General features: G+C 36.5%; 1 protein-coding gene across 8 annotated transcripts in view; it reads left to right on the plus strand.

Annotated features, from left to right (window-relative positions):
- The window catches only part of ATF2 (activating transcription factor 2), a 46,077-nt gene that overhangs the window by 9,700 nt on the left and 20,706 nt on the right, over nucleotides 1–15,671 (plus strand). For 5 of the 8 annotated variants that reach the window (XM_032692915.1, XM_032692921.1, XM_032692918.1 and 2 more), the window contains 7 exons: nucleotides 215–284; nucleotides 2,585–2,681; nucleotides 4,085–4,203; nucleotides 5,786–5,914; nucleotides 10,545–10,723; nucleotides 11,041–11,155; nucleotides 11,334–11,420. In XM_032692915.1, coding sequence (XP_032548806.1) covers nucleotides 237–284; nucleotides 2,585–2,681; nucleotides 4,085–4,203; nucleotides 5,786–5,914; nucleotides 10,545–10,723; nucleotides 11,041–11,155; nucleotides 11,334–11,420 — 774 coding nt within the window. In that variant the 5' untranslated portion in view covers nucleotides 215–236. The remainder of the gene's footprint in view (nucleotides 1–214; nucleotides 285–2,584; nucleotides 2,682–4,084; nucleotides 4,204–5,785; nucleotides 5,915–10,544; nucleotides 10,724–11,040; nucleotides 11,156–11,333; nucleotides 11,421–15,671) is intronic. The other 3 variants (XM_032692919.1, XM_032692923.1, XM_032692920.1) reach the window with 3 other exon arrangements.

Genomic DNA, 15,671 nt, shown 5'->3' on the forward strand with positions numbered 1-15,671 from the left:
AGTGTGTGTTCAAAACCTGCTCTGTCTCTGTTGGGTTCTGTGTACCTTCCTGACATAGCTTGAAATCTGTACTCTTTGAATCCTGGGTACTTAGAATATTAGTATAGCCAGAAGGCAGAAATTCTTGCCCATGGAATATTAAAATGTGGATGTTGAGGTATTGATAGTTTGTTGCAGTGTTTGTAAAATTTGTTCAATTCTAATTTTAATACAGGTAGCACAACGACCTGTGGAATATGAGTGATGACAAACCCTTTTTATGCACTGCCCCTGGATGTGGCCAGGTAATGGTCTGAACTGAAGATAGTAACATTAATGAAATAAAATTATAACAGTGCAATGTATTTTTAGAGATTGAAGAAAAGGCAATGATGATAATTGCTACAAAGTATGTTTTGCTGAAGAGCAGGTGACAGCCAGAATTTGTAGCATATTGTGTGTTTATCCATTTACTTTCATTAAAAAAAATAATCAAGAAACAACCTAATTTGTATCAGGTAATCTGTATTTTCCAGAATACTTCAGTGTTGGTGTGGAGCTTGCTTGTCACTAATCTTCACAGCTAAGATGGTTGCAAGTATTTAATGGCATAATTTTGTTTTATGTATATTTTTGTGTATAGGAAGATGCTAACAGTATTCATGCCACAAAATGTATTTCAATTCCTATTATAGTTTTAATGTGCTCTAGTAAATAGCATTAGTATATATAGAGGTGAATGTGAGCAGAAAAGTAAAAATGTTAGGGAGTGTTTTAGGAGATGGTTGCTTAAAAGGAAGTTGTCTTAACACTTCAATTTAGTAACCTGAAAGTAGGTGACTTTGCATTATCTACTGCATGAGATGGACATCCTTTATATAGAATTAATTTCATAAACTGAATCTTTTCATTGTATTATAGCTGCTGTCTTTATATAGAATAGATTTCTTAAACAAGATGTTTTTCATTTTATTAGTGCACTTTGATTTAGTTGGATTTTGAGTTCAAAATACTCTCCTTTTTATTCTGAACACTTAGTTCTTATGATGAATGACAGCATTAATGTTATATTAACGGAGCCTTCTGTATTTAAAGCGGGAAAGGAGTAAGATTTCTTACTATGTCTCATGTTCAGAGACATCGAAAGTAAGAGAAGAGGACTACTTTCTCCTAAGCAGCATGTTTGTCCCCATCCTATTTGAGTCTCATTGCGATGTAAGCTCTGTCAGAAGTGTTTTAGTAAATAAGTCTCATAGAAGACACATCATGGGGCTACAGCAGTTGGGATTGCAGTGCAGGCGAGGAGCAAAGTTCATGTCCCTGTAAATGGGCAAGGCTTCTCCAGAATAGATAGGATTCTCCAAAATTCATATTACAGAATAGAGAGAGCCAGGATCTGGAAATCCTCTTCCCTCTGAAAGACCTTGTCCATCGCTTAGTGGAAACAGAAAGATGCATTTAACTCCTTTAGCATGAGACTTATGTCCTGTCTTATGCTGTATGTAGAGATAGGGTACAGGAGTTATGGAGAACTGAGTATTTGAAACCCTGGACAACAGAGTTCTAACAAAAAAAAAAAGTCCCTGGCCTGTTTCACCGTGTCCCACAGTGATCCTGGATTTTTTCATTTCCCTCACAGTTCCACATACACATGTCCTTTCTCACAGAAACATTCTGAATGGCTGTACTCTGAGGTCAGCTAAGCTTGTGTATTGGTTTCTGATTGTATCGTTATAAGATAGATGTGGAGTGACTTATATTAGTGAGGCATAACCAGAAACATAATTTGAGGCTCAAATGTTCACAAAGAAAAGTAAGAATTTCAGTTTTAGGAAACCTGCATCTTGGGAAACATTTTCTTAGATTATGTCAATTGAAACACTAACTTTACCCACAGTTGCAGATGCATAGCAAATTTCAGGTTAGTGAAAATAAGAATATCTGTTTTACAGCACCTAGTTTGCCTGCTTATTGCTTTTTTTATAGTATATACCCTGAATTTTGGGAAAAGTATGCACAAAACTAGCATAGTTTTGAAAACCTGACAGATTTCTAAAGTGCTGGTAAGTTTAGTTCGTTCGCAGCATTTCAGTTGTCTGATCATTGTTCCAGTGTTTCCCATTCTATCTGCCCCTTATTTTATGTAGTAAATAGTCAGGGAGCAGGAGCTATAGTTTATTTTGTCTTTATGCTATTAAATACAGTGAAGTTTGTGATTACAAATCAATTCTCATTATTGTGATAATACACACAATGCAGTAATGAAGTAGTGGTAATGAATTACTAGACATTGTCAAGATCCATTTGACTGTTTGCCGATGGTTGATGGAGTCTGCAGCACTCTCAAGTTCTATCTTGCAGTTTGAATGAATTCAAGTACTTATACTACAATTTTCCTGGTATATTTAGTTACTGTGAACATCATTTGAATTTTATATTTCTACTTGGTAGTGTTGACCAAGGAGCAAGACATATCTACCTAAAAGGGTTATCTTTTAATGTCGTAAGGATAGTTTTTTGTGTTGTAAAAGTTGCTTTCTGTGGCATGTCATTTACTCTGTTCACACTCAGAATTTCAACTGTTTCTTAAAACTTTCTGCTGCAGCGTTTTACCAATGAGGATCATTTGGCTGTCCATAAACATAAACATGAGATGACACTGAAATTTGGTCCGGCTCGTAATGATAGTGTCATTGTGGCTGGTTAGTATATACTTTTGTAACTGGTTTGTTTCCTTTTTTGCTGAAATGGGCATATATTTTATGCATTTTTTTGTACATAATGCATAGACTTATGTTAAGAGAATATGAAACATTTTCTTCACTACAGTGTGTGCTTAGGTGATATTTTCTTACATAATTCATTTGAAGCCAGTATTATTCTCCATAAGTTACTTTTATTTGTCTCTGATATATAATCTAAATATTTTTAAATTATCAATAACTTTGGTCAGTTGTAACTAACTTTTCTCGTTTGTCCAGGATCAGAAGTAATCACCAATGGATGATTGATTGCATTATAAATTTTAAAGTTTTTGAATGCAGATAGCATGTGCTAAGTATTCTAAAGTTACAGTCAGGCTGGGGTTTTTTTTCAGTGGTGGAGCAGCCTAAATGAACTTCACGAAGGCTTCCAGACGTTTTCTGGTTATTTGTTTTCTTTTTAAGTGCCTAATTTGTTAGGACAAGCAGACAAAAAAATATTGCTCTTAAACTAGCAGTTACAAATTTTAAAATTATTAATATGCTCCTTGGCAATTTTACCATAAGAAAGGGAACCTGTCAAATAATCAGGTGTTTGAGAATGAAACCATGACAGTGTCTGTCTCTGTGCAGCCACATTCCAGTGCAGGAACTGTCGGAAACACCAGGTTACATTAGTAACTACACATAATAATACCATATTACAGTATTTTAAATGCAGGTAACTCTGTGGCAAATGTGGTTAATTTTGACCTGGTAATGACAGTAAAATAAGGCAAATTTACATAGTACCAGATTTTGTATAAAGACATTTTTGAAATTGCTTCATGAAGTGCTTCATTTGGGCACCCAGATGCCAGAAGTCTTATGATTCCAGCTTGATAATACAGGCATCATAGGAGTCAATATGATCTCGTGTACAGTATCTCACTCTCTTTTAGAAGTTCCATGCACTGGAAAGTAGTCACTACTGCTGTCAAATTATGAAAAGAACGAAGCAAACTGGCTGTGAGCTGTGCACTTTTCTCTCTCTTTATTAAAAGCCTTCATGTGGGCTTTATCTTTATTTGAAAATAAAGCCTGCTTGCTCACTGAAGTGATCTACTGTGCACTTGAGAATAGCTCCCTGTGGTTTGTGGACACAGAAGAAATGGTTTGATAGCCTCCCAAAATTATAAGGGGCTTACTGCTTTGCAGGCTCCAGTTATTTGTCTCCAGCAGGTGGAGTGTGCCTGCTGGCTGCCTCCCTGGAGGGCAGAGCGGAGCCGCCTGCAAGGCACAAGAGTTTCCAACCTCCTCATCTCTTTCTGTTTGTTTGTATCCTGAAAAGTATTTACGATAAGTAGGTTCATAAATAGTATTTTAAAAATAAAATTGTGGGGGGTTTATACACTTCATTTCAGATCAGACACCAACACCAACTCGATTCTTGAAGAACTGTGAAGAAGTGGGCTTATTCAATGAATTAGCAAGTCCTTTTGAAAATGAGTTTAAAAAGGCTTCTGAAGATGACATTAAGAAAGTATGTTCAAAAACTTTTTCTTCTCAAAGCTTCTACTTTTTTGTATCAGAAGTTCCATTCAAAAAGCAAACTTTGGATTTATATATTGCTTTCTAAACTATACCAATAATAATTTGTTAGCTGCTTATATATGTTGTATGGAGAGAATACAAATCTGTGATTACTCTTCTGAAGGTTAGTTTATCTGATTAATTTTGCATAGTTAGCATGCACAGTGGGACACATTGACTTTTTCTTAGCTCTTAAAGTATCTAGTCTAAATACTTCTGCAAATAAAAAATTTTGTTCAATGTCCCCTTTGAATAGTTTTGCCTTTAGTTGATTACCTGATTGACTTCCATAGGAAGTGATAAAAAATACAATTTTATACTCATTTATACAGATTTTGTAGAATCAGTAGCTTCATTTACTTTGTTTCAGTAAAGATTTTTAGAGGTACTTCTGAATAAGATGGATTATTATCCATTCCTGATAAGCCTCACCCTTGCTTTGGTGCCACAACTATATCAAATCATGGATTTTTAGTTTTATTTTTTCTAATTGATATATGCTGTTTTTATAACATGACTTATGGTAAAACTGATTCTGAATTTACTAAGACTGTATTTTCTGTATAGTTCACCACTGTCTTGGGGGAGGTTGTAAGTATTGCAAAGTATTTTAAACATTTTGTCTATTTCTTTAATTGATACTAGTTTTCCAACCTGCCCTCTCTGTTACAAGAAGAAACACAGTCCTGCCATATCTCTGGATGAGTTACATAATAACTGATCACAGCAAAGTGTGGAAAAATAGCACACTTCCTAGGGGATGGATAGTTTGTTTTTTTCTGAAGTGTTTCATGCTCACATATGGTATGAAGAGATTCCACTTCTCGCAGTCCTCCCTCTCTATTAGTAATATATTATATAGGAAAACTAGGAACTGAATTGGAAAAAAAGGCATCTGGAAGAACTTAAAAAGAAGATGAGCTTTGGGGAAAGTTTCTTCCGAAAGTATTTGGATAGCAGACTAGACAGGAGTGTAGGCTTTCAAATCTATAGTATTGCTTTAAGTACTTTTGTTACTTAATTTCTCTGTGGCATTTCAGATGTCCCAGTGGATTTTGCCTGTGTAGTGATATAAAAATTGCTTTTTCAATAATTATTTGCTGCAATAAGCTTGAAATTAATTGTCCATAGTAGCTTTTCTTAATTTGAAAATATAGTTAGGATTTTGTGCTTTGTGGCATGAGGTCTAGTAATTTATAGAGGAGTAGTACCTTATTTTAGCTGTAATTTAAGTGTAACACAATCCTTCCTCAGCTATAATTTTCTTGTGACTCTTGGGAAAGGAAAACTTTAAGAATGTTTTTAATTCTCAAGAAGAGAATACTTAGTCTGACATTGGTGTTACTGAATATTGGTGTTCATGCAGCTACTGGTAAAATAACCTTGACTGGTAATTCGTCTGCAAACATCATTTTTCAAACATCAGCACCTGTGTTGTTATGGGCTGGTATTTCTCTTTAGTTATTTACATTTTCTTGCTTAGTTTAACTTTTTAGAGATTGGGTAATTTTGGTTTACATTGTTTCTCACAGATGCCTCTAGATCTGTCTCCTCTTGCAACACCAATTATAAGAAATAAAATTGAAGAACCTTCAGTTGTAGAGACAACTCATCAAGATAGTCCTTTACCTCATCCAGAGTCTACTACCAATGATGAAAAGGTCAGAACCTTTATTTTTCTCTTTTGGGAATTTATTTTTCAAAGCTTCTGATGGTCTGTACGTTTGTTGTACATGATAATAGCCACACCACTTACGTGGTTGAAAGGAAAAGCGTTTTCGTTTGCCTTAATTCCGGTGGCTGTGTAGATCATTTGTTCAGTTCTTTAGTTGCCTTTGTTCATTGCAATTATTTCTTTGCCTCCAGTAAAGCTAGAAAGGAAGTCAAATTTAAGATTCACTCTATGTTGGAAAACACTAAAGGGGCTCTTTATTCCTGTTTATGCATCATCATTTGTTAAAAAAAACCCAAAGAAAGTTTTTTTGGTTTTATTGCTTTTGCTTTTAAATAACATCAAAAATTTGGACCCTTCATGTATATGTTTTTGTTTAGCCTATGTTTTACCAAAAACTGTTTTGTAGATGGGGGTGTTCTACAAAAGTATACAAAACTAAGCACCAGGTAATTTTGTTTCAAATGTTATACTCTTTAAGATATAACAATGTGTTTAAAAGTGATCCCAGGCGTTTGCTTTTTTTGAGTTTACCTAATACTCATAGAAGACTGAAGTATTGTCTGTCACTAGAGGATGCTGTAGTCAAATCAGTTTTAGAACTGTTGCTTTAATGAAGAAATAAATGTTTTAATAGTAATGATCACTTCAATATGTGACTTACAGTGTTTTCATCATGTGGAGTTCTCTTGAAGAACATAAAATGAAGCAAAAATAGTGAAATTAATCGTTTCTTGTCTTACTTCAAATACCTTACTCCCAAAAATCAGCAGGATATTTTAGAATCACAGGGTAATTCAGTTTGGAAGGAACTGCAGGATTTCCTGGTCCAACTTCCTCCTCAAAGCAGGAGTTAGCTCTGACATCGGAACATGTTACTCAGCACTTTGCACAGTCTGGTCTTGAAACCTCTGTGGGAGAGAGGCTGCACAGCCTCTCCCTGCAGCCTGCTCCAGTACCAGCTGTTCCTGTGAGGAAAGTGTTTTTCTTTGGATCTAGTCTGAACCTCTCTGATTTCAACTCTTTCTCTTATACTGCCAACAGGAACCAATGTGAGAACAACCTGGAGTGTGTGACAGAAATTGAAGAGAGTTTCCATTCAGATTTGTCCTTAAAAAGCTTTGCTCAGTTTTATTAGTTAGCAAGGATGAGTGATCATGGGTAATCAAGGCAATCATGTAGTCTCAAAAATAGTAAAAGTAGTTTAAAGAAATATGTGTAAAGAACTGCTTAGATTAAGTGAATCGTAGTCCAAATCATAAGTTGTCTTTATTTCATTTGTTCTTTGTTTCAGAGGTTAGTTTGTTTTTTTTGCTGCAAATACTTATTCCCAGTAGTCTAATTTTGGCAGAAGATAATATCTTTATACAGTAGCGGTTCAGTATCTGTTAGCATCAAGTGAAAAGTATATCTCAATGCTTTACAGTATTTGTAAGCTTGTCTCATTCATGATGTAATTTCAGTGTGTCACTGTATCAGTGCTGCTGCTCAGTGCTGTTCTGATGTCTGATTGTAGAGACAAGCTGAGCAAGGCTGAGGGTGCTGCTTGGAATGTGGTGCTGCTGCTGAATGTGGCCTGCAGAAGTTGAGAAATGTGAGCAGAGTGTTGCTGTTTTCTCAGCATTTTTCCTAGTAGGAGTTCAAGCCAGGGAGAGATCCAGTTTTACAGTCAGTATTTATTAGAACACCCGTTAATTAAGTTGCTGTTACGAAGAACAAAGAAGTATTTACAGACTGCCATAACTTACTTGCTCACTCATAGGTTGTTACCTGGTTGCAGCAACACTTGGGAGACCAATCCCAGCTGCTTGCTGAGAGGTAGAAGGTTTTGCTGACTTGCAGTGACTTCTAGGTAGGTGTTCAGAAAGCGCTCAGGATCAGGTTGGTTGGGGCTCTGAGCAACCTGATCTAGTGGAAGATACTCATAGCCATGGCAGAAGGGTTGGACTGGAATGATCTTTAAAAGGCACTTCCAGCTTCAACCATTCTATGAGTCTGTGGAAGTTCTTCCAAGTGTCCATTCTTTATCAAGTGTATATATAGTCCTGTAGTCCTGGTTTGCATATGAGCCACCGTAATTTTGAATGTTGTCTGAATTGTGAAGCATGTTCACGCTAGCATACAGATTCAGCTGGTGTTCTGAGTTCATGAGTTGTTGCAAGGATGGTTTTCTCTGGAGCTTGTCTGTTGATGAGAGACTTGCACATGCTACCTCTTGGCACTTCTTTTCTTGGCCTCCTCTATTTTGATAGCTGTTTTGCCATCCACACACAGAGGTACTTAGAGAAGCCACTGGGACAAACCCATACAGAAGGGGCTGTTATGACATTGCTGTTGTTGACAGTGTGTGAATATATGGTTAGTTTGCGTTTTTGTATTAAAGGTGTATCCATGGCTCCATGGCTGCTTTTGACCAACTGTCCTTTTCTTCTCTTTTATGGAATTCAGAATTTCTTTGTGATAGCTATTTATTCTGGAGTGTTCATATAACTGCACTTATAACGATACATGTACTTTTTTATATATGTGGTTACCATGTATGAAGATGTTTCAGATGAAAGGAGGAATAAGGAAAAGACCTCAGCTGGCTGTTAGAGGCAAATATGGGTGTTCCTCTGTCAAGATCCTACAATGGGAACCGACTTTTTACTGGCTCCTTGCTCACAGTAATGAGAGAGGTAATAGTGGCAGGAAAGGGTAACAGCAGGCAGGAAAGGGTAAGCTGAAACCAGTGAAGAATGACACAATGCTAATTTCTGAATTGGGCATTGCCAAAAGATTATCAGGGCAAGTGTTTTCCCCTTATGCCTTCCTCTAATGTCCCACAGTCAAACAGTTCAGTCTCATTTATGTTTTCGCTGAGGCTCTTCTTGTTGAGTAAGAGCTGTATAGCTGTTCTACCAAATTCCTGATTTGCAAAGGAGTATTTAATCTTGTCCTAAGAGTACGCATTGGGCTCTGGGTTTTTTTGTTTCTACCATTCTGTACTGGATGTGTTCTTCTCTTTACTGAATGCTTATCTGTAATTCTAGGTACTGTGTTCCAATATTATATCTCAGATTGATGCTAAAGAAAAAAATTCCTGCTTTCCTCAACTCAGCTCACTGTTAGTTTCCAAAAACTCTTCATTCACTGTGAATAGTCTTTTAGGTCCCATGGGGAAAAGACTGAATGAACTAGTGAATCCTGATGACAAATCCAGCTGTTGGAGGGAGAAAATTTCATCGAAAGTCCTTTCCTTTGTGAAGGCCGCAGTTTGCCAGCAGACTTTCAGTTCTACAAATTGCTCAGAGGAGGACACACGTTTTACATTAATGTACAAAAAAAAAAGGCAATCTATTAAGAGAGCTAAGACCTTAGTACTTAAAGCTTTGTGGATGAATTTTCAAAACTTTAGCTTAATTCAGAGGAAATAATAATCAGTGCAGCCTGTATGACACAGGTATGAGATGTTTTCATTGAATTACGGTTTAACATTTTCTTAAGCTGTGCCAGGGGAGGTTTAGGTTAGATATTAGAAAGAATTTCTTTACAGAGAGGGTAATCAGCCATTGGAATGGGCTGCCCAAGGAAGTGGTGGATTCTCCGTTCCTGGAGGTTTTTAAGACAAGACTGGATGTGGCACTTAGTGCCATGGTCTGGCAACTGCAGCGGTAGTGGATCAAGGGTTGGACTTGATGATCTCGGAGGTCCCTTCCAACCCAGCTGATTCTATGAAATTCTATGAAACAGCAGAGCAAAAGTCTACTGGTCTTAAGAATGTGATTTTATGTGTCATTGATTGCAGTAGGTATTGTCAAAAGAATAAATAACTTGTAAAAAGCCAGTCTGAAGGTAAATTTGAAGTCTGACAATGTCAAGGGTTTTCTGAGAAAGAAGGCTTTGGTTACAATAAGGCCTTCTGGGTTTTCAGAAATAGCAAATGCAAGTACAACATTCAATTGATAATGTACTTTACCTCATTGCTAAGCTAAGAACTATGGTAATTTCTGTCTACACTTTATTTGCACCTAAAAATGTTTAAGTCCTGTGCCCAAGAAATTTTTTCTGCATCAAGATACATATATATTTTTGCAGAGTTCTGAATGTAACACTCCAAGTATTTTTATCACTCTAGTTAAGAGAGCTTCATGGGTTAAGGATAAAAGCTTAAAAAAAAAAACAAAAAGGGTTTTTTTGTTGTTACTGAACCATAAAACTCTTGTTTCTCTTGTTTAAAGCCAGAACAATGGACTGAAACTGAAATGTACATAAGGACACCATAAAACGTTTTCCTTATTTGGAGTGTGGGTAAACATGATGGTGTTGATAGCACCATGGGTTTGGAAAAAAAAATTAAAATCTGATCAAAACTGAATGATAAGTAATAGCAGCCTTAGCATAAGTTGCCAGGTTTGTCATAAAGCTAAAATCACTGTCGTTGGAACAAATTTTACTTTGATGGTTTAAATTATTCATCTAGAAGGGGTTTTTTGAATGTTTTTAATTGTATAACTGATTCTACTTGCATAATGTTACTGAAATTCTGATTTGTTCCTTCAAACTGTGTTCATTTAACAGTCGGAATTGGTGGTCTCTAATTGTAATTTACAAACTGATTAACCTTTATTTTTTCTCAGGAAGTGTCACTGCAGCAGACTGCACAGCCTACATCAACAATAGTTCGTCCAGCATCACTACAAGTTCCTAATGTACTACTTACGAGTTCTGACTCGAGTGTTATTATTCAACAGGCAATACCATCACCAACTTCTAGTACTGTTATTACCCAGGCTCCATCATCTAACAGACCAATAGTGTAAGTTACATAAATCTTAGTAAAATGTTTTCTTGCAGAATTTGAAAATCTTGTTTACTTTCAGTTACTGTTTCTGCAGTTAATGTATGAATTTGAGATGCTTTGGTGTAACGTGGTGCTTTACTACACATGAAACATGTAACTTTCACTACATGTGAGATATAATGCCATGTTCTCCACATCACTAAGTTCATATTTTTGATCTCCAAATGAATATTACATTACACCTGTAAAGAAACAAACCAATTTAAAATAATGTGTAAACTTGTTCTCTTCTCTGGATAAGTTTTCTTTTATATAGTTCATTCCTTTTTCAGTCCAGTTCCAGGTCCTTTTCCTCTGCTGTTACATCTTCCTAATGGACAAACCATGCCTGTTGCTATTCCTGCATCTATCACAAATTCTAATGTGCATGTCCCTGCTGCAGTTCCAGTAAGTAAGCATGATGCTATATTAATTTGAAAGTGGAGCAAATTTGCATAAGTGCAGCATAGAACTTAGTTATAAGCACCTTGATAGCTGTTTTGGCTTCAGAGGGTAGTGTTGTCATATGCTCTCTATTATGATAACATACTCAGGTTTTCTTCATTTTTATACTTTATCTGGTCAGCTTGTTAGACCTGTCACCATGGTGCCTAGTATCCCAGGAATCCCAGGGCCTTCCTCCCCACAGCCAGTGCAGTCTGAGGCTAAATTGGTAAGTGAAAAACTCCATTATTCCTCAAGAAGAATAACTTCAGAAATTAATTAAATTCTGTTGCTTTTTAAAACAGCTTTAGTTTTCTTTTGTTAGTCTAAATTCTGCAAGTACAGGTTTAATAAAAGCAGAATAATAACAGCTGCATTTATTTTACCGCTCTTTCCAATTTCAGCCTATGTTAGTTCTGTTGATTTTATTTTTAAACATTCTTTTAAATTCATTAGATTTTAACTAAACTCCTTCTTGCTCCTTGTATCGGAGGATGGGAAATATTAGTTGGAAGAAAGACAAGATTAGTAGCATCTTAACAGTGAACATTTCCTTCAGAAAAGCAGAATATGTTTCCTCCCAAAGAACATAATATTGCTTAAAAAACTAGGAAAAGAAAAAGGTTTCTTTAAAAATGTTTTCAGAATCTCAACTGGATATAATCCACCTGGCAAGAGTTTTGTAATTAGATATGTGTTACTGACATAGTTAACAAATTGTTCTGTGTGGAGGTTGTTTCTGTTGTGTTGGGTATTTTAGGGGGTTTGAGGATTATTTGGAAAAATCATTAGTAAAACAAGCAAAAGAAATTTTGGGGTTTTTGTCTTTGTTGGTTTTTGTTTGTTTTTCTTAATAGTAGTGATCCATTTATGATGGTATTTGAATTAATCAATTTCTTGAAAAATTTTCTGCAACATTAGGTAGTTGCTTCTCTTTTTTTGCTATCCCGTTTGTTTGTTTATTCCAGCTGGTCTAAAGCAATAGAAAACCTATTATTAAACAATAATTAACCAGTTACATATTTACAAGATGCCTCTATAAACAGTATCTGTCCTCTGAAATAGTGTTTGTCTTCCTTCAACTCTTACTTTGTGCAAAAAAAGAATCAGGAACACCTGCTAGATAAAATATATTTTTCTACATTAATATTGGTAAGTGTGAGGATGCCCTGAACATTCTTTGATACCTCATTTCTATTGTCCTAAATCTGTGGGCTGTCTTTCCTTACCCATTTTCTCTTCTCAATCCACAATATGAAAAACAGTGAGTCTGGGAATACTGGTTATTGTGCTGTCTGAAGTAATGGGATTCCAGTAGAGTGGGCAAACTAGACCACGTTTACCAGGTACTGAAGCTGTTGAGAAGAGGTGGTTACTGGTGCCCTGACTGGGCCTGATGCTGTCAGGTCCTCCTTCAGTTCCCTCCTCTGTTGAAAGAGTATAGAGAGGGACAGAAAGGAAGAAGGTGTATTTCTGTACATCTTTGTCCCCTCGGGAATGGGAAAAGGAATCTTTTAATATTTGAGGGGATATCTAAATGTAACCAGCTCTGTTTACCTTAAATCCAGGAAAGAAGAATGTAAGAAAGTGAAAACAAGAACTGTTTTCTCAGAAACTGCATGTCTTAGAGTTAGGAAACTTATGCTCTGAATTCTGCTTTGTGAAATCCAGGAGGAATTGGTTTCAAATAATTTTTCAGATGGGCAAGAAATTAGGTTTTTAAGTGTATTACTGAGCGATTTGCTCTTAAAAAGCTTTTAAGGGCAGAAAGGAAATACATGGATGTGGCAAAGACTTTGATGTCAAGTTGAAAGAAGCAATCACTCAAATGCAAAGAAAAACAAAAATCATTAGACTTAAATTTTAACAGTCTCATTAGCCTTCTCATTACAATTTAGCTAATATATGCACTTCAGTGATTGCTTATCTTTTTTCCTAAAGTGAGACTGTGAAAAGGGTATTTGCAGTATTTCTTCTCTCCTTTCTTGTCACTTAATATCAAGCATGAGTAGAATTCAAGAATATCAGAATTATGTGTATTTCTTACGCTCATTTACTTTTATATAGTGCCTATTCGCAAAAAATAAAAAACTTAATTTCTTATCACTCTGAAAGTAAAAGCAATTTAATGAGAAACTTAATGTTTATGTAGAAGAGCTTCCAAACAGGAAGATTAAGTCTCTGTGCCATGTGATGTATTGTTGGCAGATATGTGATGGTTTATTAAATGCAAAGTTCCATTTAATTTTTAAAATTTAAGTCTTTGTGATATCAACCCCCTTCTTTTTCATGTATCTCTTGAAAATAATTTTACTTGCTACATACTCAATTCTGCAAAGGTATGGTAACCAGGTTTATTTTTCACTTGTGTTCCTGGTTAAGCCAACAGAAGACTTAATATTTAGTTTTACAGTTTGTTTTTTATTTCATTAATAGTTCACATATAGTGTTGAAATACAAGCTGTTACAAATTTAATTGCATTAATGGTATACTGCAATTTGTGGATTTATTAGTGCAATTAAGTTAGCAGAACACTGGGAACATGTCCTCTGTCTCTTTGCCTACCATAGGCACATTTCTCCCTCATGTTGGGAGGCAATTCTGCAGGGCAAAGGAGTTCAGGACATCCTTTGAGAAGAAAATTTCAAAAGTACAGGAGCAGGCCATCCCCTTGTGATGAACAGTGAGCCAGCAGAGAAGAAGACTGGCCTGGCTGAACAGAGAGCTTTGGCTGGAACTCAGGAAAAAAGGGAAAGTTTATGACCTGTGGGAGAAGGGGCAGGCAACTCAGGAGGACTACATGGGTGTTGTGAGGTTATGCAACTAGGGAACTAGTGAAAAAGCTTGCCAAGCCTCTTTCAATCTTTTACTGGTAGTCCTGGCTAACTGAGGAGGTCCCAGGTGACCAGAGTAATGTAATGTAAATGTGATGCTCATCTTCAAGAAGGGCCAGAAGGAGGATCCTGGGAACTAAAGGCCTGTCATCTTGACCTCTGTGTTGGGGAAGGTCATGGAGCAGATGATTTTGAGTGCCATCCCATGGCGCATACAGGAAAACCAGGGGATCAGACCCAGCCAGCTTGGATCTGTGGAAGGCAGGTTGTGCTTCACTGACCTGCTTGGCTTCTGTGACAAGGTGACCTACTTAGTGGACGAGGAAAAGACTGTCAGTGTTGTCTATCTGGACTTTTTTAAAGCCTTTGACTCTGTTTGCCACAGCATTCTCCTGGGGAAACTGACTGCCCATGGCTTAGACAGGCATGGCTGGATGGCTGAGCCCAGAAAGTGATGGTGAATGGAGTTAAATCCAGTTTGTGGCCAGTTACAAGTGCTGTTCCCCAGGGCTCAGTGTTGGGGCCAGTTTTGTTCAATATCTTTATCAACGATCAGAATGGAGCCCTCCCTCAGTCAGTTTGCACATGACACCAGTTTGGGCAAGAGTGTCGATCTGCAGGCTCTGCCTTGTGGAGGGATCTGGGCAGGTTGGATGCATGGGACGAGGACAATTGTATGAGCACTTGGGTCATAACAGCCCCAGCAGCACTACAGACTGGGGGCAAAGTGTCTGGAAAGCTGATTTTTGGAAAAGAACCTGGGGGTGCTGATCAGCAGCCAGCTGAATATGAGCCATCAGTGAGCCCAGGTGGCCAAAAAGGCTTTTGTGCTTTGGGCCTTCCTTTGCAGAAGGTATTTCTGCAGTTCATGTCTTGCATGACATTTTAAGGAGCTGATGCAGTTTTGTAGTAAGAAAAGTACTTCATGCTCTGATTTCATTCCTTATTGCAATCATTTATTTCTCTCTTACCTGCTTACAAAAGGCTACTGTTGTGTAACTTTTTTTTTTAAGTGAAGTTGGGAACCAATTAAAGTCAAATTAGAGATTGTAGTGCTATTATTTCCTAATGCTATGAAACTTAATTATTTAAATATGAATTTGGATAATTTATTGATTTTTATTAACATGAAAACAACACATTTTTCTCTATTTTTATGAATACCTGTTGATTTTTTATGAGCTGCATGTTCCAAATTGTACAAAGAGCAGTGTATATTTTTTTTATAAATTCATGACCGAACCTTAGTAAAACAAATTGATATTTTCATTTCTAAAAGCTAAAGCTTAAAATAACTGGTGGAAGATGTCTTTGGTAATGGGCCTTCCTAGAGCACAGTTAAAATTTTTCTTCAGCTGTCATAAGTCTTAAAACCCTTTAAGGATAAGGGAACTAAGATACTTGCTGAGTAATTTTTCCCACTGTGGGCAGCTTTTGGAGACTTCTTCCTTTTGGTAAATGGGCTCTCTTACAGCTTTTGTAAGTGTTTTTAGATTAGAGTGTCCAAACTTAATAATCAAAACTGTGTATTTATTTCTGTGTTTGATAAAGTTTTCAATCTGAAGTGTCAAACTCCTTCAGCATGGCAGTTTTGGTTATTCATGTAAAGCAAGTTACTGAGATGTCACCTCTAGAACTTGGGGGT

Source organism: Chiroxiphia lanceolata, chromosome 7 (assembly GCF_009829145.1).
Source record: "Chiroxiphia lanceolata isolate bChiLan1 chromosome 7, bChiLan1.pri, whole genome shotgun sequence".
NCBI classification, from domain to species: Eukaryota; Metazoa; Chordata; class Aves; order Passeriformes; family Pipridae; genus Chiroxiphia; species Chiroxiphia lanceolata.